Genomic DNA, 23511 nt, shown 5'->3' with positions numbered 1-23511 from the left:
CCACACACACACACAAAAAAAAAAACAAAACCACCGCACCATGGAATCGCTGACGCTTCGCGCCTCGATTGCGGCGGCGGCGGCCGCCTCTCCGCTGCAGCAACGCCGGCTCCCCGGGCGGCAGCGCGCGACGTACGTCCGCGCCATGGCCTCCGCGTCCGCCGCCGGCGAGCCGGACCTCTCGGTGCGCGTGAACGGGCTGCAGATGCCCAACCCGTTCGTGATCGGGTCGGGGCCACCGGGCACCAACTACACCGTCATGAAGCGCGCCTTCGACGAGGGCTGGGGCGGCGTCATCGCCAAGACTGTGAGTCGCTCCCCCTCGCCCCTTACCGGTGTGGCGGTGTCTCCCGTGGTCTTGCTTGCGTGGTTGCGCCATAAAGTTGGCACCCATTTTTTTCTCTGAATCCGTCGTCGTTACGGTGCACTTGTGTACGATCTGTGGGATGAGTGTTAATTCACTTCGATCACGTAAATAGTTGACGCCATTGCCTTTCGGTCTCATGATTCAGATTTGGGCTGGAACTTAGAAGATGCAGTGGGGCCGTGGGGGGGACCGATTTGAGGTTGTTGAGAACTACTAGCTCTTATGTTGATGTCCAACAAGCGGCTGTAGTGGTATGTATTTGGTTCGTGAAATCGAATCTTGGAACCATGGACGTGCTGATCACGTTACTTTCATTGGTTTCGGGACAGATCCTATGTGCGTACCCAAGTAAGAATTGGCAACGATTTGACTGGTTAAGAAATTGATATCTGCATATCATAAGAGGATTGGCTACAGTCGAAATATTTTGTTCATTTTTGCCGCACTGGACTAGTAATGTTGATCACTTGTCCTAGTGGCTAAGTTTTTATTTTTTTTTCTGTTTGACCATTTGTACATTGTTGGCAAACCTCACTTGTCCTAGTGCTAAGTTGTTGATCTGCTGATAGAGTTGGATAGCCCAGTTTTTCAGACGAGCGTTTGTATCGTCACTAGTTACAAGGAGTCTGCAGTTCTGCAATGGACCTTCTCAGCATGACTTTAATTTTGTTGGTCCCACTATGCATTGGACGGGCCTGGGGCAAGCGGTGGTCTCCTCGCATTGCACAGGCGAGGGTAAGGCTTGCCACTGACACCCTTCCCCAGACCCCGCACAGAGCGGGAGCTCTCTGCACTGGGTACGCCCACTATGCATTGGACCTGTGTAGTCATCACTTTATCCCCAATAGGTTCCTTTACTCCCTTAACATTGTGGCTAATTACTGCTGCTTTGACATGACATCTAGGTGTCTTTGGATGCTGAAAAAGTTATCAACGTTACTCCTCGTTATGCAAAGCTTCGGGCAGAACCAAATGGGGCTGCCATGGGGCGCATCATTGGATGGCAGAACATTGAACTCATCAGTGACAGGCCTCTGGAGACCATGCTGAATGAGTTCAAGCAGTTGAAGAAAGAGTATCCTGACAGGATACTCATCGGCTCAATTATGGAGGAGTACAACAAAGCTGCATGGCATGAGCTTATCGAACGTGTTGAAGAGTCTGGAGTGGTACCTTTCTTTCTCACATGTTTATTTTGGTGCATCGGCTTACTTGTACTTGAACATAATGGAATGCAACTGATATCTGTTTTTGTTAGGATGCTCTTGAGATTAATTTCTCATGTCCACATGGCATGCCAGAGAGAAAAATGGGTGCTGCTGTGGGGCAAGACTGTGATTTGCTAGAGGAAGTTTGTGGTTGGATTAATGAGAAGGCCACTGTCCCTGTTTGGGCAAAGATGACTCCTAACATTACAGATATTACACAGGTTAGTTGAGTATAGATATGCAGTACTTCATACTACCTGTGTTGACCTGTGTCAACAACTAATGAATTCCTAAGATTTTTACTCTCTAAATTGTTTGCATGTCTTTGTCCTTGTTTTCCATTATTTAAGTAGCTTGATTCTCTGATTTAACTTTTGCTGATCCTCCAGAAGACCAGAATAAGTCAGATTAGAAAATAAGTAACGTACTTTATCTGCACTATTTTCCCATTGCATCTTTTTATGGTTTTTTGATGATATCAAGATGTGAGATCTGGCCATGTTCTGTAAATGCAATCAGTTCTGTAGCAGCTAATTCCATGTTCTGTAAATGCAATCAGATATGTAGCAACTAACTTATACTCCCTTGAAATAATCTTACCTTTCTTTTGGACATTACACAATGGCCTGAGCCCCTTACATCATATCAATTATTCAATACAAATTTCACATCAATAGGCTTACCGGTTTCCCAATGGTACTGTAGTATTTTACTGAATTGTAATACTGCTTTTTTTTTGCATTAGATTGCTGAGTAACATTTTTCTTTTTCTTTCCTTTCTTCTTGTATTAGATTTCATTTCCCCCTATCTTGACTTGACATTTTGCAGCCTGCAAGAGTATCTCTTAAGTCTGGATGTGAAGGAGTTTCTGCAATTAACACAATTATGAGCGTAATGGGGATTAATCTCAAAACGTTGCGTCCGGAACCTTGCGTGGAAGGGTTAGATTCAATTCCCTGAGTTATTTCTGTAACATGCTCATTTATCTGTTACAAAGTTGAAACATTGTGTTTTGCAGGTATTCTACACCTGGGGGTTATTCTGCAAGAGCTGTGCACCCTATAGCACTTGCTAAAGTCATGCAGATAGCAAGGATGATGAAAGAAGAATTTGCTGATGGACAGTCTCTCTCTGCCATTGGTGGTGTGGAGACTGGCAATGATGCTGCTGAGTTTATTCTTCTTGGTGCTGATACAGTACAGGTGAAACAGCGTATTTGCTAATTAATCCGGGTAGCCATATAGCGAGGCCTTTTACTGCGCATACTCATGTCTTCGTTTAGCATATAGTTGTGCTGAGCTGTATTGTTTTTTTTCCAAACATCACTTTCACAGTTATCACTTTGCGTATCTTGGAAATTGTCTAACCATGACTAACAAGCTTAACTCACAGGTATGTACCGGTGTAATGATGCATGGTTATCCTCTTGTGAAGAAGCTTTGTGCTGAGTTACAGGGTTTCATGAGAGAACACAACTTTTCATCGATTGAAGAGTTCCGAGGGTATGCAACCACTCCCCCTACCATGATTGCAGTGTTTGATATGGCATTTAAATCCAACTTGAGGAATTACTCTAGAATACATCTTCTATGGTACTTCTACATTTCAAAGTTCAACTCTTTGCCCCAATCTTGCAAGGACCGTTTCATTACTAAAGCATAGAAACATAATAAGCTTTGGCAGTAAATCATTAACATGAGATCTCAGGGCCTTCCCTAGTACTCCATTCCAAATTATAAATCGTTTTGTCTTTTCTAGGTACATATATTTTGCTATGCACCTACATAAACACTATTTCTAGATACATAGTAAAAACTACTCCCTCCATTCCAAATTATAAGATGCTTTGGCTTTTCTAGATACATAGCTTTTGCTGTGTACTTAGATACTGTATATTGAATCAATATAACTAGAAAAGTCAAAACGTCTTATAATTTAAAACGAAGGAAGTATGTATCTAAAAAAGCCAAAATGACTTACGGTTTGGAACGAAGGGAGTAAAAAATAATTGCTGGGATTATTGGCTATGCTTCTTTTCTTTCTTTTGTAATCTTTGTGGCCACATGTTATTACTAAGTGGAAGGTGACTAGGTGAGTTATCTAACGAAGACGGTGTAAATGGGTTGAACATAATCATTAAAATGAGGACTTGGTAACAATCAAGTCATAATTAAGTATGTGTCCTATAGAAACATTCCTTGTGCCCTTCTTTGCACGCCTGGCCCTACTCTGTGTGAATGATGTGGAAGTGGAACATGTTAAGTAATTTGCTGCTCCCCTGTGTGAATGCGTAGCAGGGGGTAGGCGCCAAAAAGGGCTCCCTGCTGCTGCACTCTAGCCGTTGCAGAGCCACAGCAGGGGCAGGCGCCAAAGTCAGCCCTGCTGTCACATCTAGTCACTGTAGCAACATGGTAGCCTGACATGTCTGTGTACTAGGATTAGATGGGTAGAGTTGTATATATAGTTTCCCACTGCAAATCAGTAAAGAGAGCGAGTTCAGTTTTGACATCTCCTCTGCAGAGCTTCCGGCCAACGCTGGTGCTTGTGCTGTGTGTGTGCTCTATTCTTCCCTCTCTTCTTCTACCTCTAGCCATAGTGTGTGGTCGGCAACGTCGGTGAGTGGTCAGCTCACCCGTTTTGAAGATCTAGGGCCAACAACAAGTGGTATCGGAGCCGTACAAGCGTCGTCGTCGGACTAACCGCTGGCGATGACGGACGGTTTTGAGATGGGACGACAGCAGCGGCGCTGCTGTGGCTATCCCATCCACGACAGGAGGTCGTTGTGCGCACAGTGCGGGAGGTCAGCGACACTAGTTGGCCGACGTTGACTCGCACCAACTATGGCGAGTGGACGGTGACCATGAAGATCAAGCTCAGAGCCCGACGGCTCTAGAATATTGTTGACAAGGGCACCGACAACGAAGAAGATGACATGTCAACGTTGGAGGCTATCCTCGCTGCTGTGCCAGCGGAAGTACAGGGAGCCGTTGGGGGCGAAGAACTCGCTAAGGAGGCGTGGGAGGCCATTGTAGCGATGCGCGTCGGTTCTGACCGCGCAAAGAAGGCGACGGCCCAGCTGTTGAAGCAGGAGTACGTCAACCTCAAGTTCAAGGATGGTGAATCGGTGGAGGACTTCTCCCTCCGCCTGCAGACGCTCATCAGCAAGCTGAGGAGCCACGGCGTCACCATCGACGAAGAAGAGGCGGTCTCCAAGTACCTCTACTTCATGCCGATGAAGTGCATCCAGATCGCCCTTTCCATAGAGACGATGCTGGACTTGTCCACCCTCACCATTGAGGATGTGACAGGCCGTCTGCGGGCGGTGGACGAGCGCATGGAGCAGGCCACAACAATGACGGACAACGGCAAGTTGTTGCTGACAGAGGAGAGTGGGCTGCTCGGAGGAACTCCGGGGAAGCCTCTTCCAGCCGCGGTGACGATGGCAAGCGCCGCGACAAGGCTTCTTCGGAGAAGAAGAAGGATCGACCCCAACGCTGCCAGCGTTGCGGGAAGACGGGCCATTGGGCAAAGGAGTGCCCAAATCGCAAGCAGCAGAAGAAGGCTGAGGCTCATTTGGCGCAGGGCTGATGATGATGATGAGGCCACTCTCCTGATGGCGACGTTCTGTGCACTACACGACGTTGAGGCCAAAGAGAAGGGAGAGGGGATGGCGGTGGAAGGGTCCTGGCAAGGCTTTGAAGGTTGTCCACCTCGACGAACCACGCGCCCAAGTCCATCTCGGACTGTGTGGGCGGTGGACAGGAGCAGCGGTGGTATCCTGGACTCTGGCGCCAGCAACCACATGACGGGCTCCAAGAAAGCCTTCTCCTAGCTCGACGGCAACGTGACCAGCACGGTGAAGTTCGGTGACGGCTCAAGGGTGGCGATCCAAGGGCGCGGCACCATCATCTTCAGGTGCCAGAATGGTGAGCATCTCGCGCTGACGGATGTGTACTACATCCCGCAGCTACGTTCTAGCATCGTCAGCATCGGGACAGCTGGACGAGCGCGGATGCGAGGTACTGATCGAGAGCGGGATCCTGAAGATTCGGGATCGGGAGCGGCGTCTTCTCGCGAAGGTAAAACGCTCGCGTAATCGATTGTACCTGTTCGATTTGAAGGTGGAGCAGCCGGTGTGCCTGGCAGCACGGCACACTAAGGAGCCATGGCTGTGGCATGCCTGGTTCGGCCATCTCAGCTTCGACGCGCTCGGTCGGCTGGAGAAGATGGTCCGAGGGCTGCCTCGCATCAAGCAAGCAGGCAAGCTGTGTGATAGCTGCCTGGTCCGGGAAGCAGAGGAGGCTGTCGTTCCCAAAGGCGGCCAAGTATCGCGCGTCGGACGCTCTCGACCTCGTCCACGGCGATCTCTGCTCGCCAATCACGTCAGCCATAAACGGTGGTTGGCGGTACTTCCTCCTGCTCATGGATGATTACAGTCGCTACATGTGGCTGCAACTCCTGACGAGCAAGACCAGAGACAGAGAGCGGCAAGAAGCTGTGCGTGCTGAGAACTGATCGCGACAGTGAATTCACTTCGGTGGAGTTCGTTGCGTACTGCGCGGATCAGGGTGTGGTGCGACACCACACCGCGTCGTACTCGTCACAGCAGAATGGCGTGGTGGAGCGGCAGAACCAAACGGTGGTCGGCATGGCTCGATCCATGATGAAGGCCAAGGGCATGCCGGCAAGGTTCTGGGGTGAGGCGGTGACCACGGCGGTGTTCATCCTCAACCGCGCACTCACTAAGGCCCTGAAGGGTAAGACGTCGTTCGAAGCTTAGTATGGGCGCAAGCCAAGCGTGTCCTTTCTCCGGACATTCGGCTGCATCGGCCACGTCAGGAAGACGAAGTCGGTCCTCACCAAGCTGGAGGACAGGAGCACACCGATGGTGCTCCTGGGCTACGCGGAAGGTACCAAGGCGTACCGGCTCTACGACCCACTGCGGAGACAAGGTGGCTGTCTCGCGTGACGTCGTGTTCGACGAGAAGGCGGCCTGGGACTGGGACAGTACGGGCACGGGGGAAGCTAGCGGCTTCACAAGCACCTTCGTCGTCGAGCACTTGGTCATCCACGGTGGTGGAGACGCTGGAGAGGAGGTGCCGACCACTCCAGCAACAAAGCCGAGCACTCCTGGGGCGGTGCCAAGCACTCCAGGAGTGTTGCCGAGCGATCCTGCAGTGGTGCCGGCCACTCCAGGACGGGTGCCAAACGCTCCCGTAGCGGAGCCGAGAGGTCTCGCAGTGATGCCGACCACTCCAAGACTGGTGTCGAGCACTCCTGCAGTGGTGCAAACCACTCCAGGAGTGGTGACCAGCAGTCCAGGAGTAGTGCCGAGCACTGCAGCCGGAATGCCGAGCACTGCAGGTGCAGTGCCGACCACTCCGGCGGAACAGGGAACTCTATCGACGTCGATCGAGTTCGCCTCACCTCCAAGCGACATTACTGAGTTCGTGGATGCTTTCCACGACGGTGAGGAGGTGCGGTTCCGTAGGCTGGATGACATCGTCGACGGCACAGGGTCCTCAGGCCTGTCGGGTCGGCTGCTCAATGACTCAGAGCTGCTTCTCGTCAGTGTAGAGGAACCACCCACGTTCGCGCTGGGCGAGCGCGATGGAAATTGGCGACGGGCGATGCTAGAAGAGATGAAGGCGATCGAGGAAAACGAGACTTGGGAGCTCGTCGATCCACCTCCAGGATGCCGTCCGATCGGCCTGAAGTGGGTGTACAAGGTCAAGCGGGATGAGCGCGACGCCATTGTCAAGCACAAGACGTGCCTCGTCGCTCGAGGCTTTGTCCAGCGCGAGGGCATCGACTTCGAGGAAGTCTTTGCGCCGGTAACGCGCATGGAGTCTGTTCGACTGCTTCTGCCTTTGGCAGCAGGGAAGGACTTGTGCGTCCATTATCTGGACGTAAAATCGGCCTTCCTCAACGGCGAGCTAGCGGAGACAGTCTTCGTCAGGCAACCTCCAGGTTTCGCCGTCAAGGGAGCGGAGCACAGGGTGCTCCGATTGCGCAAGACGCTCTACGGGCTACGACAGGCCCCGCGAGCGTGGAACGCCAAGCTTGACGCCACGCTGGGCGAGCTTGGGTTCACACGGTGCGCAACCGAGCACGCGCTCTACACTCGGCGACGGGGGAAGGAGGAGCTCGTCGTCGACGTGTATGTGGACGACTTGATCGTCACCGGCGCGCGTGCGGAGGACATCGACAGCTCAAGCGCGGATGGTGGCTCGTTTTCGAATGAGCGATCTCGGCGCGCTCTCCTACTACCTCGGCATCGAGGTGAGACAGGGGAAGGAGGCGCTCACGCTCGGTCAGAGTGCGTACGCCTCGAAGCTAGTTGAAGCGGGGCAGCTTGACTGAGTGCAAGCCGTGCGTGACTCCGATGGAGGAGCGGCTGAAGCTGACGAAGGCCAGTACCGTGGCGAAGATAGATGCAACACTCTACCTGGAGCATCGTTGGTGGTCTACGCTACCTAGTCCACACGAGACCAGACATTGCGTTCGCCGTGGGCTATGTCAACCTCTTCATGGAGGATCCTCGACAGGATCACTAGGCTGTAGTAAAGCGGCTGCTACGCTACGTCAAGGGGACGGTGGAGGGTGGATCATGGGATCATCTTCCCCAAGACCGACGGAAGTGGGCTGCAGCTCACTGTGTTCAGCGATGCAGACATGGCGGGGGACATCAACGGATGGCGGAGCACCTCTGGCGTGCTCGTCTTCCTCGGGTCGGCTCCAATCTCATGGCTGTCGCTGAAACAGAAGGTGGTGACGCTGTCTACGTGCGAGACAGAGTACGTGGCGTCGACCACAGCGGCGTGCCAAGCTGTATGGTTGCGCCGGCTGCTGGACGAGTTGACCGGTGTGGAAGCTCACCCACCAGCACTGATGGTGGACAACTAGCCCGCCATCGCCCTCGCGAAGAATCCGGTTCTCCACGACCGGAGCAAGCACATCGACAGTCAAGTTCCACTTCCTCAGGTACTGTGTCAATGGAGGGCAGATCTTCATCGAGTTCGTCGAAACTGGTCGGCAACTCGCGGATGTCCTCACCAAGCCGCGGCCGTCTTCGGCTCACGGAGCTGAAGAAGATGATCGGCATAGAGGGGGTTCAAGGATTAGCAGCAGGATTAGGGAAAGAATTGTTAAGTAATCTGTTGCTCCCCTGTGTGAACGCGCTGCAGGGGGCAGGCTCCGAAAAGGGCTCCTTGCTGCTGCACTGTAGCCGCTGCAGGGGCAAGCGTCGAACGACTCCCCTGCCGTACTGTAGCCACAGCAGGGGCAGGCGCTAAAGTCAGTCCTGCTGTCACATCTAGTCACTGTAGCAGAATAGCAGCCTGACATGTCTGTGTACTAGGATTATATGGGTAGAGTTGTATGTATAGTTTTTCACTGCAACTCAGTAAAGAGAGTGAGTTCAGTTTTGCCATCTCCTCTGTAGAGCTCTGGTTCAGTTTTGCCATCTCCTCTGTAGAGCTCTGGTCAACGCTGGTGCTTATGTTGTATGTGTACTTTGTTCTCCCTCTCTTCTTCTATCTCTAGTCATAGTGTGTGGTCGGCAACGCCGGTGAGTGGTCGGCTCACCCGTTCCGAACATCCAGGGGCCAACAGAACAAAGTCTTGTGTACAGTGTGATGATTGATTCCTTGACACTTTGACCTCGTCTTACTCTGTTACCAAAAGTCTTGTGTACAGTGTGATGATTGATTCCTTGACACTTTGACCTCGTCTTACTCTGTTACCGGGAAGTTTCTCAGAAGCATCATTAGTTCAGTGCTAGATATGCACACCACTAGAAAATACCTGGGCTGCCCCTTTCCAAATTTAAGATAAACATGCTTTATTTTCTGCTTTTTCTGTTTTTGTTGAATCACACAAACTAAAAGCTGTCTTCTCATCATCTCAGGGCCTCGCTTCCGTACTTCACGACGCACACAGATTTGGTTCACCGGCAACAAGAGGCGATCAAGCAAAGGAAGGCCATCAAGAAGGGCCTTCAATCAGACAAGGACTGGACAGGCGATGGGTTCGTCAAGGAGACCGAAAGCATGGTATCCAACTGATGCATCTCTGCCACCCCCCATCCGGCCATTCCTTCCACCATGCTTCAACTTGTGACTAAATCATGTTCGAGGAGAGACAGTGTGAAACATTTGTTTCATCCTTTTAAATAAGCGCGCTGCACCAGGATGCCATACACCAAGCATGTAATCCTCATCTGTACATGGTTCTGAACCTTGGGGCTTCAGTCTATAGAACAAGTCATGAATCCGCAAGTCGTTTCCAGCATCTGATAGTTCGTGACAACGGGTAACATTGTGCGATATATTTGCCATGTGAACATGAATTTGTAGCACTGAGCTGAGGAATATCTGGAGTTGACCTGGTAAAGCTTGTTGACTTAAGTCTCGTACGGGGTCTCTGGAGTTTGTAGGTGAGTGGTGTGTAAGGACATGCTGCCCTCAGCTTCAAGTCAGGTCCAACTTCAAGTCTTCGCCAAAAAGCTCATCCCGTTCAGGGCAGGGCAGCAATGGTTGGCTGTTGCATGCGTAGCTAACGAACATGCTGCTATTGCGAGCGACACGGTGTTGCTCTGTTGGTCGCTGGACGGGTATTCAGATTCAGTCTTCTCTAAGAAGTCAGGTTCACATCAATATCTGGAAGTGCGTGCTCATTTCAGCAGGTTTGTAGGAACTTTGAGCTCAACCATGTGTCTTCCTATTCATGAAGGAAATGGGGCCAGTGGGATCTTTCCTTCAGAAATTCCCATTTCATACTAGGCCATGAACATAAACCCTAGCATGGTGGTGGTGGTTTCTGAGTAGCCCGTTAACAAGGCTTTAAACTCAATTGAAAGCTATCCTAAGGTACACAACACGCCATCGGTCAACTTAACCCTTTTGCAAGCGCGAGGAACTTCATTAGTTCCCACTAGCATCGCCACTCATGTCTCCTCTCCATACCCATTTCCCTGCCCATATATATAACAACCACTACTCACTCATGACCCATGATTCACACAACAAGAATAAGCAACCTCATTCATTTCAACCCCCAAAAAAGTAGGGGAAAGACAAGAAACGTCCTTGTTTGATGAGAGAGAGATCCCAGTAGTTTGACAGCAAGAGCAAATCCTTGACATCCATCCTCACAGCATGTAATAGCCACAGGGCAGTTGAGTTTCTATTTCTACGACAGCATGATGCTTCTTGGCACAAGCAATTGTATATATAGTCAACTACTACTAGTAGCAGCCTACTACCAACAGGACATGGCTGCGGCGGCATAGCATATATAGCACACCAGGCCGGGCAGAGAGCTCGACCGGCCCGGCAAAAGTCGCGCGCCAGATGGCCGTGGCGGCGGCCGAGAAGGCCGTGAGGTGCCTCGGCCGGGGCTTCGACATGACGTGCGACATGAGGCTCAAGTACTGCAAGGGCACCGGCGGGTGCCTCGTCGAGAGGAGCGGCGTCGAGACGGCGCCGCTCGCCGTGCCCGGCGTCGGGACCATCGCCGGCGTGCCCATCGACGTTAAGTGCGGCAAGGGCGACCGTGTCCGGCTCAAGTCCGGCGTGCTCGAGTTCAACAAGGTTAGCGATACGAACCACCATGCATGAAAAGCTTGCCATCATCAGAGAGCAGAGATTAGCATATAGAAACTTCATTTTTTATAGCCTGAATACAAGGTATATAAACTATTTTTTTTAAATAATAACCCAATTTATACAGAAAGCCAATATAGGTATATATAAACTATATGATGAGAGCTAATTCTTCTTTTACAGAATTCAGATGACAAGTTAATTCACCAAAATGTAGAAAGTATCAATTTCAACATGGTAGCACAAAACAATTGTGGTCTGTGTGAGAGAAACTACGTGATCTCACGTACATAAGCAATCAACAACATATCTTATCTTGAGCAATTTGGACGAAGAATAAACATTTTTTTCCATATTTTGGTGCAACATGGAACCTCGTTCCGTTATCTAAAAAAAATTTGGGGTGCAACTGTCCATGTCAACCGTACGTCAAGTATGCTGCAGATCATTGGCATATTAGAGAAAAATATCTTAATCTTATGGGAGATTCAAACATAATCTTCTTATTTCAAAACATCTGGGCCAAGTGGTCCCTGATCGTAAACTATCCGTGATCGAATCAAATTTCGTGGAAGTTAGTAGTCCTTCCATAAACTATCGCACGTCGAATTGGACGGTGCCTCGTTTGACTTTGACTGTAGAGATCGTGCAGTTTTTTTTTTCAGCTGATTCCTGCTTGCATTGAGAGCACACTAGCTGTACATATATACTCGTGGAGGATATAAATATACTGTACAAATGAAATGATTGTGGAGTTCTCTAAGGTGAAAAAAATCACTGATCTCGAGGCATGCATGCATGCTGCTACGGTGTGTTTCAGATGTCGGAGCTGTTCAACCAGCGGAGCTCGGTGGAGGGGAAGATCCCGTCGGGGCTGTTCAACGCCTGCTTCGACCTGGACAGCGGCTCCTGGGCGCAGGACGCGGGCGCCACCAAGTGCCTCGCCATGGACGGCTACTTCATCTCCCTCTTCGACCTCCGCCTGGACCGCCGCCCGCTCGCGCTCGCCGACCACGTCCACCGCGACGTCCCGGCCGCCTGGGACCCCGCCGCCATCGCCAGGTTCGTTCGTTCCCTCGTTTCGTACAACGCTACAAGGAATTAACGCCGCCGCGGCGAAGTAATCACTGTAGTTTTTTGTGAGCTCTTTCTTTGTGCATAGTCCTTGGAGTTTTCACCATCGAGCCTCATTTTTTTTTCCACGAGACGGTACGGAAATATCATAGCACGAAGGAGAATGTGAGTGGCAATGGCTAACTTGCCGGCTGAAATAGTCCTGTTCTGCTGCGACGGCAGCGCAACTTCATGCTGGGTGTGCATGATTCCGACAGCAGGCAAGGACGCGGCATCACTACCAAACCAATAGTAAGTTCACACCAAAAAACAGAATAAATCTCCCGAACGGATCGAGACTTCTGTTCCGGGAGAATCCAACCACTGAACCACGGAACCCTGTTCACAAATCACAATGCACGGAGGCAGCGGCTCTCGCGGTGCCGGCCGTCCAGGAACGTTGGCGTCAGTGCGTCACCATGCGAGTACGCCAAGGACAGAGCTGTGCCGTGTGGTGCTGACATGGACAGAGCTTGAAAAAAGGCTCTGGATGCCTGCGGAACGACGACTTTGACTTCTCTGGCCCCTTCAGTAACAAGTGTCTTCGCCTTTCCAAAACCTTCCGACCACGCTACAACTGCAAAGCGAGAGAGAGGCAGAGCACTCGCAGGACTTGGAGGAGTCCTGGACTCGTTCCAGGTCTGGACTGATCTGGAGAAGTTGAGCGAGTCAGTAATTAACCGCAAGCACCAAGCAGTTGAGATGTCCAAGATCCGCTGCAACGAACTGGGACAGGGAATCCTCACTGCCTCTGATTGCTTTAGCCTCCGGACAGCTGATTGGATATCATATGCGCCGTGTTCTGACCTGTCCACACGCATTTTTCCTTCCCTTGCATTTGTTTAGCTCGTCCGTCATTGTTGAATCTGAACTAGTCTGAACTCCCGTCGATCCAACGTGCCGACAGGTTCGGCATTAACTAGCGGAAGCAAGGACGACACATACTGCCTGAATTGTATTATCAGGCAGACGCGTAGCTTTCAGACTCTCAACTGACGCTAACACTGACACTGACACTTATCTTGTTGACGTTGGTGGTCCCGGCATCTCCGGCACGGGGGAGTCGACCACACACGCTATGACGGGAGGTAGAAGAAGGAAGAGAGAATAGAGCGCACACACACAACACAAGCACCAGTGTTGGCCGAAGCTCAGCAGAGGAGATGGTAAAACTGAACTCGCTCAACTTTACTGAGTTACAGTGGAAAGCTATATATACAACTCTACCCATCTAATCTTAGTACGCAAACATGTCAGGCTGTCATGCTACTACAGTAACTAGATGTGACAGCAGACTTGACTTTGGCGCCTGCCCCTGCTGTGGCTACAATACGGCAGGGGAGCCTTTCGACGTCTGCCCCTGCCACGTGTACAGGCGAAGGAGCAGCAGATTACTTTATAATTTATCCCTTAATCCTGTTGCTAACCCTAGAACCTCCACCATGCCGATCATCTTCTTCAGCTCCGTGAACCGAAGACGACCGAGCAGCTTGGTGAGGATGTCCGCGAGTTGCCGACCAGTTTCGACGAACTCGATGACGATCTGCCCTCCATCGACACAGTCCCTAAGAAAGTGGAACTTGACGTTGATGTGCTTGCTCCGGTCGTGGAGAACCGAATTCTTCGCGAGGGCGATGGCGGGCTAGTTGTCCACCATCAGTGCTGGTGGGTGAGCTTCCACACAGGTCAGCTCGTCCAGCAGCCGGCGCAGCCACACAACTTGGCACGCTGCTGTGGCCACCGCCACGTACTCTGCCTCGCACGTGGACAGCGCCACCACCTTCTGTTTCAGCGATAGCCATGAGATTAGAGCCGACCTGAGGAAGACGAGCACGTCAGAGATGCTCCACCGTCCGTCGATGTCCCACGCTATGTCTACATCGTCAAACACAGTGCGCTGCAACCCACATTCTCTCGGTCTTGGGGAAGACGATCACTTGATCCATCGTCCCCTTGACGTAGCGCAGCAGTCGCTTCACTGTGGCCCAGTGATCCTCTCGGGGATCCTCCATGAAGCGGCTGACGTAGCCCATGACAAACGCAATGTCCGGTCTGGTGTGGACTAAGTAGCGCAGACCGTCGACGATGCTCTGATAGAGTGTTGCATCTACCTTCGCCGCGATACTGGCCTTCGTCAGCTTTAGCTGCTCCTCCATCGGAGTCACGCACGGCTTGCACTCAGCTATGCCTCTCCGCTCCAACAGCTTTGAGGCGTACACGCTCTGACCGAGCATAAGCGCCTCCTTCTCCTGTCTTACCTCAATGCCGAGGTAGTAGGAGAGCGCGCCGAGATTGCTCATTCGAAAACAAGCCGCCATCTCGCGCTTAAAGCTGTCGATGTCCTCTGCACGCGCGCCGGTGATGATCAAGTCGTCCACATACAAACCAACGATGAGCTCCTCCTTCCCCATCACCGTGTGTAGAGCACGTGCTCGGTTACGCATCGCGTGAACCCAAGCTTGCCCAGCGTGGCATCAAGCTTGGCATTCCACGCTCGCGGGGTCTTCCGCGGCCCGTAGAGCGCCTTACGCAGTCATAGCACCCTGTGCTCCGCTTCCTTGACGGCGAAACCCGGAGGTTGTCTGACGAAGACCGTCTCCACCAGCTTGCCGTTGAGGAAGGCCGATTTTACGTCCAAGTGATGGACGCGCCAGTCCTTCGCTGCTGCCAAAGCCAGCAGCAGTCGGATAGACTCCATGCGCGCTACCGGTGCAAAGACTTTCTCAAAGTCGATGCCCTCGTACTGGACAAAGCCTCGAGCGACGAGGCGCGCCTTGTGCTTGACAATGGCGCCGCGCTTGTCTCGCTTGACCTTATACATCCACTTTAGACCGATAGGACGACATCCTGGAGGTGGATCGACGAGCTCCCAAGTCATGTTTTCCTCGATCGCCTTCATCTTTTCCAGCATCGCCCGTCGCCAATTTGCATCGCACTCGGGCAGCACGAACGTGGGTGGTTCCTCTGCACTGACGAGAAGCAGCTCTGGGTCCTTAAGCAGCTAACCCGCTAGGCCTGAGGACCCTGTGTCGTCAATGATGTCTTCCAGCCTGCGGAATCGTACCTCTTCACCATCGTGGAAGGCATCCACGAACTCAGTGATATCGCTTGGAGGTGAGGCGAACTCGATCAGCTTCGATAGAGTCCCCTGTTTCTGCCGGAGTGGTCGGCATAGCACCTAGAGTGCTCGGCACCCCCCGCTGCAGTGCTCGACACTACTCCTGGACCGCTTGTTACCACTCCTGGAATGGTTGGCACCATTGCAGGAGTGCTCAGCACAAGTCTTGGAGTGGTTGGCACCACTACAAGACCTCTCAACTCTGCTACGGGAGCGTTCGGCACCTGTCCTGGAGTGGTCGGCACCATTGCAGGACCGCTCGGCACCACTCCTGGAGTGCTCGGCACTATTGCTGGAGTGGTCAGCACCTTCTCTCCAGCGTCTCCACCACCGTGGATGACCAAGTACTCGACAACGAAGGTGCTAGTGAAGCTGCCAGCTTCCCCCGTGCCTGGACTGTCCCAGTCCTAGGCCGTCTTATAGTCGAACACGACGTCGCGCGAGACAACCACCTTGCCTCCGTGTGGGTTGTAGAGCCGGTACACCTTGGTACCTTCCTCGTAGCCTAGGAGCACCATCGGTGTGCTCCTGTCCTTTAGCTTGGTGAGGACTAGCTTCGTGTTCTGACGTGGCCGATGCAGCCGAATGTCCGGAGAAAGGACACGCTCGGCTTGCGCCCATACCAAGCTTCGAACGGCGTCTTACCCTTCAGGGCCTTGGGAGCGCGGTTAAGGATGAACACCGCCATGGTCACCGCGTCACCCCAGAACCTTACCGACATGCTCTTGGCCATCATCATAGATCGAGCCATGCCGACCACCGTCTATTTCTGTCGCTCCACCACGCTATTCTGTTGTGGCAAGTACGGCACGGTGTGGTGTCGCACCACACCCTGATCCGCGCAGTATGCATCGAACTCCACCGAAGTGAATTCACCGCCGTGCTCAGTCTACAGCACGCGTAGCTTCTTGCCGCTCTCTACCTCCGCGCGATCCTTGAACTTCTTGATCGCCTTCGCCGCCTCATCCTTGCTCGTCAGGAATTGCAGCCATATATAGCGACTGCAATCATCCACGAGCAGGAGTAAGTACCGCCGACCACCGTTTGTGGCTGGTGTGATTGGCCCATAGAGATTGTCGTGGACAAACTCGAGAGCGTCCGCTATGCGATACTTGGTCGTCTTTGGGAATGGCAGCCTTCTCTGCTTTCCGACCAGGCAGCTGTCACACAGCTCGCCTTCGTGCTTGATGTGGGACAGCCCTCGGACCATCTTCTCTAGCCGACCGAGCACGTCGAAGCTGAGATGGCCGAACCGGGCATGTCACAGCCACGACTCCTTGGTGTGCCATGCTGCCAGGCACACCGGCTGCTCCACCTTCAAGTTAAGCAGGTACAATTGATTACGTGAGCGTTTTACCTTCGCGAAAAGACGTCGCTCCCGATTCCGAATCTTTAGGATTCCGCTCTCGATCAGTACCTCGCATCCGCGCTCGTCCAGCTGCCCGATGCTAACGATGCATGAACGCAACTGCGGGATGTAGTACATATCCGTCATCGCGTGGTGCTCACCGTTCTGGCACCTAAAGATGATGGTGTCGCGCCCTCGGATCGCCACCCTTGAGCCATCACCGAACTTCACCGTGCCGGTCACGTTACCGTCGAGCTCGGAAAAGGCTTCCTTGAAGCCCGTCATCTGGTTGCTGACACCGGAGTCCAGGTACCACCGCTGCTCCTATTCGCCTGCCCACACGTCCAAGGTGGACTTGGGTGCGCGGTTCGTCGAGATTGACAGCCTTCAGAGCCTTGGCGTGCCCTCTCACCGTCATCACATCTCCCTTCTCCTTGGCCTTAACATCGTGCAGTGCACAGAACGTCGCCATGAGGAGAGTGGCCTCATCATCCTTATCAGCCTACGCTAAATGAGCCTCCGCCTTCTTCTTCTACTTACGATTTAGGCACTCCTTTGCCTAATGGCCCGTCTTCCCGCGACGCCTGCAGGCGTTGGGGTCGACCTTCTTCTTCTTCTTCTCTAAAGAAGCCTTGCCGCGGCGCTTGCCATCGCCACCGTAGCTGGAGGAGGCTTCCCTGGACTTCTTCCGGGCAGCCCACTCCTCTCTATCAGCAGCGGCTTGCCGCTGTCCGTCGTTGCTGTGGCCTGCTCCATGCGGAGGGACAAGTCTAGCATCGTCTTTATGGAGAGAGCGATCTGGATGTACTTCACCGGCACGGAGTGGAGGTACTTGAAGACCGTCTCTTCTTCGTCAATGGTGACGCCGTGGCTACTCAGCTTGCTGATGAGCGACTGCAGGCAGAGGGAGAAGTCCTTCACCGACTCACCATCCTTGAACTTGAGGGTGGCGTACTCCCGCTTCAGCAGCTGGTCCGTCGCCTTCTTTGCACAGTCGGAGCCGACGTGCATCGCTGCAATGGCCTCCAACGCCTACTTAGCATAGTTCTTCGCACCCAACGACTCTCTGTACTCCGCTGGCACAGCAGCGAGGAAAGCCTCCAACGCTGATATGTCGTCTTCTTCGTTGTCGGTGCCCTTGTCAATGGCATTCTAGAGCCATCGGGCTCTGAGCTTGACCTTCATGGCCACCGTCCACTCGCTATAGTTGGTGCGAGTCAGCGTCGTCCAACTGGTGCCGCTGACCTTCCACATCGTGCGCATGACAACCTCCTGTCATGGTTGGGCAGCCACAGCAGCGCCGCTGCTGTCGTCCATCTCCAAACCGTCCGTCATCGCCAGCGGTTAGTCCTGCGACGACGCTTGTACGGTTCCGATACCACCTGTTGATCCCGAGATCTCCGGCACAGGTGTGCCGACCGCTCACCGTCGTTTTCGACCACACACTACGGTTGGAGGTAGAAGAAGGGAGGGAGAACAGAGCGCGTGCACACACACACCATAAGCACCAGCGTTGACCGGAGTTCTACAGAGGAGATGGCAAAACTGAACTCGCTCAACTTCACTGAGTTGCAGTAGAAAGCTATATATATAACTCTACCCATCTAATCTTAGTACACAGACATGTCATGCTGTCATGCTGCTGCGGTGACTAGATGTGACAGCAGGGCTGACTTTGACGTCTGCTCCTACTGTGGCTATACTACAGCGAGGGAGCCTTTCGACACCTGCCTCTGTCACGGCTACAGTGCAACAGTAGAGGAGCCCTTTCAACGTCTGTCCCTGCCGCGCGTACATACGAGAGAGTAGCACGTTACTTTACAGACGTTGCTGACATGATACGATCGATCCGGTGGGCGGACTGGGCGCGCAGGTTCATCGAGAAGTACGGGACGCATGTGGTGGTGGGGCTGAGCATGGGCGGGCAGGACGTGGTGTACGTGAAGCAGGACGGGTCGTCGGCGCTGCCGCCGTCGGAGATCAAGGAGCATCTGGACAGGCTCGGCGACCAGCTCTTCACCGGCGCCTGCGCCATGCCTCCCCTCCGCTGCAAGTCCAAGGACAAGCTCAAGGTTAAAACTAGTTACGGTGTAGTTAGTAGCATTAGCTACCGCTGTAGAATTTCTGAAATGCTGAAATGGGTGACAGATGCCAGAGGCCTTCAACGTGTTCGATGCCCAGGTAGCACAGCAGCGGCTTCAAGCAGGGATCACCACGCTGGTCTCCTCCAAAGAGGTAACAAACAACTGTGACTGTCGTCATCTCGTGGTTAACAGAACCCTGAGCTATTTCGGTTGCATGCAGAATTAACTCTACTGAGGTTTTCCTTTTGCAGGGCGTGACGGTGATATACTCCAAGAGGGGCGGCAACACGACGGTGGGCAGCCACTCGGAGTGGCTGCTCACCGTGCCGGCGACGCCCGACGTGATCAACGTCAAGGCCGTGCCCATCACCTCCCTTGTCAAGGGCGTTCCTGGCGCCGGCTACCTTTCTCACGCCATCAACTTCTACCTCAGATGTAAGTAATTAATAACGGCATTATTGCTACACGCATTTGGCTCAGACAGTTAATAAAATGACCATCTGTTAAGTACTTGATGTAGTTTTTGTCATAAGCAAGCAATATATACATGGTAACAAGCAGAATGATTGTTACTTACAGATAAGCCTCCTGTAGCTGACCTCAAGTACTTCCTGGATTTCCAGCATCACAAGATGTGGGCGCCGGCGTTCGGCGAGCTGCCCCTCGGCCCATGCTCCAACCGGCAGGGCTCCAGCCCGGCGCTTCATTTCAGCCCGTTGAGTTCTAAGCTCTATGTCAGCCCAAGTCAGGTGAGGAAGAATCTCTGTACCCAAATGCTAGTACCACTTGTTTCTTTCAGAAATGACATGATTGCTGTCTTCTGACAAAATAAATACAGGTGATTGTCCCTCAATTGCCAGTCACTGGGATGCGGCTGCACCTGGAGGGCAAGAAACACAACCGGTAAGACTGGTTTGCTGACCGCAGAAATACTACAGTACTTGATTTTTAATATTTACTCAGAGAGACAGAGTGACTGGAGATTTGAATCGTGAATCTGTCGTCGTCTCCACAAGTCCACACGACCACACCACACCCAAGTCATGGTATAAACAGGATTATGGGAGGGGAGAAATCCCTGCTAGTTTGCGAGTGCCTCTGCCGGTGGTTGGGTGGCCACTGGCCACCGAGGCTTGGAAGAGTTGGAGTGCAGGGAGCTTCGTTATAAAAAAAAGAGATGGATGCTTACTCCCTCCGTCACTAAATAACCGTTGTTTTTGCTTTCCAAGAAACAACTTTGACTAAAAATAATAATATTTATGATACAAAATTAATATCATTACATAGATCGTTGAATCTATTTTCATAATAAATTTATTTAGAGATATAAATGTTGCACGTAGTTTTTGCAAATCTAGTCAAACTTACGGTACGGAAACAAAAACGATGGTAATTTAGGAACGGAGGGAGTAGGTGCTTAGCAACCATGGTCTGGATAGATGGGGCGAGAACATGACACGATACTTTGGAAATGTTTTTTAAATTATGAGAATTTTTTTATGAATCACACTCATATAAGAACATGCATTCATCCATATGAACATATGCACACACTATATCTCTATAAAGTGCTTTTGAGCAAATCTCAAAATTGATGAAGTCAGCACAAGCATCTACCTATCGACGGTCTTATCTACCACTGAAAAAACAACGACTTATATGTTCCAAGGTTGGGGATTATGGAGAAGAAACAAGGCCACCTTATATGTTGCCGCAAAACGATTTATATACGCGTACTCATTTTTCTACGCAAGGTTGTGAAGGTGAACCATACCTAAAAATAGGAGAAGGGGATTCACCATATGAACCGTCCATAAAGAATGATTTTTATGGACAATGCTTAGTCTCAAATAGCTTCGTGCAAACAACTTTTTCAATTGAAGTTGATGAACACAAACTTTATATTAAAATTATAGAGCTTGGTAAGATTTAGAACTGTGTAATTGATATTTTTTTGTTTGAGATCGTTCAGGAGCCCAAAATATTCATTATGAGTTCTAAAATTTTTAAATTAAAATATTTGACTTTATCAACCGGCCATGGATGGAGAGACACTAGAGATCTAAAAAAATTCTAGTTAGCAATTTTTTATTTGAGATTATTTAGGGAGTAAATTTAAAAAAAAAATCAAAGAAACAAAATAATAGCATCTCAGAGTCATAAGTGGACTACGTGGTGTGGTAGTATTGAAGCTTCGTGCGAGGCTTGAGGTCAACGAATTTGAATCTTTGAGAACTCTTGTGCATAAAGATCAAAATGTTTTGCTTGTGACTTAGGACCGCGCGATAATCGTTTGGGCATGAAAATGTTCGTTTTTTTGTGTGATTTCTAGAAAGCATTTTTAATAGCGGACCATAAGGCCAATCACCTTTGACCTTAAAAAAACACCACGCAAATCCATCTTACTTCTACATATCTTTTGATTAGAGGTGGTTGTAAAAACAGCTAATTGTCCCTCCATATACCTTATTTGTTCATACCCTAGGGTAGTTATGGTTGAAGAACCACCTCGAGAAATGAATTCATGATGGCAACTAAAAAAAATGTTCATATGGTAGTAAGTTGTCCATCACAACGATAAAGCGATGCGAACAATATGTAAGACTAGTAGACCTAAGGGTGAGCCCATCGTTAAAGTGGGTTGTGGCGGTTCCATTACCGCTCAATCGAAAGTAACTATAAAGATGTGTTCCAAAGTTGATTGTGATATGTGGCAGGGACAAATCTAGTGTTGGGTGAGGAGGTGGCTCAAGCCCCCTTCTTTAGCCTCTCATATTGTTTTATAGACACGAAAGAGAGAAATGTGAAAAAGGTAAGACTCTAGAGGTTGAAGATGATTTAGACCCTCTCTTCTATGAATTTACATATACGTAGATAGGCCCTGTTTGGATACAATTATTTATAGTCCGATTACCGGTGGGTGGCCATGAGAATTGAGCAGAATCACGATAAACGGTTCACAGTGCTGACGATTATTTCTACCGCCTGTGACTCGTCCACCGCGAGCTTCAACGGAGACTTCGATTTTACGTACCGTGGCTTCTGATAGTGTTTCTGGTGCTGCACCGCGTGGTGGGCAAGTTCGTATCCAAACGGGCTAGACCTAAGCAAATTGAGCCCGGACCTAGCCCGATGGGTTTTAGCCCGCCCACAAACCTTATTGGATAGGGCTTGGGCATAGATCTCGCTGCCTAGAAAAAAAAATTTAGCCTAAGACTGGCCCGAAATACTTTTTTTGCTATTTTACACTATAGAATGTGCGGGCGGCTCGCCCAGGCCTGGGCCTGAGCTACCCAGTGGGACGTTCATGGGCAGGACTTTTTCGGCCCGAAATAACCAATCTTTTTTTTCAGCCTGGCTCGAACCCGACCCGGCCCACAAAATGCTCAGGTCTAAAATGGGCATCACCACTGGGTATGTGGTCAAAAAAAAAAAACATATACCTTCCCGTTTGGACATGAATCAAATATTCTTTACTTATAACTCCTTCTAATAGATTGCGGCAATCGATACCCCAAATATTGATCGAGTTATCAACCACAATGGCACACAGTCTAACTATTTCCATACATTCTCCTAAGTTGATCGTGATCCAAATATTTTAATAAACCCCATATTTATTTCCCAAATGGACCCTCGAGCACCTGGTATGCTTCGCGGCTTCGCGCGGTCGGGCCCCTTCCCTCGTGGCGATTCCTTTCCCCCGGCGACGGCGAGGGCCGCCTCGTCGCGCCGTCGCGGCGGATAGAATATCCTCTTCCGCGCCCCTCGCCTTTCGCGACTTGCTTACATTGCGTCTGTGCTTGTGCATCAGGTTAGCCGTCCACCTGCAGCACCTATCGACCACCCCGACGTTCATCGCCGCCGCGCGGCACGACAAACCGCCGGTGTGGCGAGGTTCGGACGCGGCCTCCGGCTCCGACGACAGGTACTACGAGCCGGTCCAGTGGCGGATGTTCGCGCGCGTGTGCACCGCGCCGGTCAAGTACGACACAGGGTGGCGCGGCGCCGGCGACCGCGACCGCGACCTCGACCGGAGCGCGGCCTGCGTCGTCACGGGCGCGCAGCTCCACGTCGCGGCGCACGACGCCACCGACGTGCTGCACCTCAGGCTCCTCTACGCGGAGCTCCCCGGCTGCTCCGTCGTGCAGTCCAGGTGGGCGCATGGCGCGGCGAGGCTGTCCGGGAAGTCCAGCAGCTTCCTGTCGGCCGCCTCCTCCGCGGGGTCTTCCGGTCGTGGCAGTGGCAGTGGCGGATCGCAGAAGAAGAGACAGCAGCCGGGTAAGCCGCCGGAGGGCATCGTCAACATCAACTCCGGAGTGCTCGCCGGCGGGCCGCCTGTGCCAGTCGCCGCGCAGAAGATGCTCAGGCTCGTGGACACCTCGCAGGTGACCATGGGGCCCCAGGACAGCCCCGGGTACTGGCTCGTCACCGGTGCAAGGCTCGACGTCGACAACGGGAGGATCTCGCTGCACGTCAAGTTTTCCCTGCTTGCCCCGGCTTCCTGACAAGTCGTTCATTTCATCCAGAGTTGTACAGCTTTCTGATGCTCAAAACTAACGTCTTGTTTGCACTTCTGTTTCCGATCATTCTTTCATGTTTCCATTCTCGTTGGAGTGCCAATGAATGCTGGTGCAAGGCGAATGCGTTTCTGAAAGGGGAAAAAA

At 51.7% G+C, this 23511-nt stretch overlaps 2 protein-coding genes across 2 annotated transcripts; both read left to right on the top strand.

The window, feature by feature from the left end:
* LOC136478039 (dihydropyrimidine dehydrogenase (NADP(+)), chloroplastic-like) lies at positions 1–9855 on the top strand. The gene is made up of 7 exons (XM_066476361.1): positions 1–307; positions 1273–1536; positions 1626–1796; positions 2405–2517; positions 2595–2778; positions 2969–3078; positions 9486–9855. Exons 1-7 carry the CDS (start codon positions 41–43, stop codon positions 9640–9642), a joined length of 1266 nt encoding a protein of 421 aa, XP_066332458.1. The 5' UTR covers positions 1–40; the 3' UTR covers positions 9643–9855.
* A 218-nt stretch (positions 9856–10073) lies between these two features.
* Positions 10074–23502, top strand: LOC136478038 (MACPF domain-containing protein At1g14780-like). The gene is made up of 8 exons (XM_066476360.1): positions 10074–11169; positions 12002–12243; positions 18634–18832; positions 18909–18995; positions 19096–19279; positions 19424–19593; positions 19683–19747; positions 22659–23502. Exons 1-8 carry the CDS (start codon positions 10930–10932, stop codon positions 23350–23352), a joined length of 1881 nt encoding a protein of 626 aa, XP_066332457.1. The 5' UTR covers positions 10074–10929; the 3' UTR covers positions 23353–23502.
* Positions 23503–23511: the final 9 nt, after the last annotated feature.

The sequence above is a fragment of the Miscanthus floridulus genome, chromosome 8, assembly GCF_019320115.1.
Source record: "Miscanthus floridulus cultivar M001 chromosome 8, ASM1932011v1, whole genome shotgun sequence".
NCBI classification, from domain to species: Eukaryota; Viridiplantae; Streptophyta; class Magnoliopsida; order Poales; family Poaceae; genus Miscanthus; species Miscanthus floridulus.
The sequence above is the reverse complement of the archived record's forward strand: the minus strand, read 5'-3'. Positions and strand labels throughout refer to the sequence as shown.

Bases quoted from the DNA above. Each gene is read 5' to 3' on its own strand.
- LOC136478039 (XM_066476361.1), top strand. From the start codon at position 41: ATGGAATCGCTGACGCTTCGCGCCTCGATTGCGGCGGCGGCGGCCGCC. The intron at 308-1,272 runs GTGAGTCGCTCC...CATGACATCTAG, and splicing joins GCGGCGTCATCGCCAAGACT to GTGTCTTTGGATGCTGAAAA. The intron at 1,537-1,625 runs GTACCTTTCTTT...TGTTTTTGTTAG, and splicing joins GTGTTGAAGAGTCTGGAGTG to GATGCTCTTGAGATTAATTT.
- LOC136478038 (XM_066476360.1), top strand. From the start codon at position 10,930: ATGGCCGTGGCGGCGGCCGAGAAGGCCGTGAGGTGCCTCGGCCGGGGC. The intron at 11,170-12,001 runs GTTAGCGATACG...GGTGTGTTTCAG, and splicing joins GCGTGCTCGAGTTCAACAAG to ATGTCGGAGCTGTTCAACCA. The intron at 19,280-19,423 runs GTAAGTAATTAA...TGTTACTTACAG, and splicing joins CATCAACTTCTACCTCAGAT to ATAAGCCTCCTGTAGCTGAC.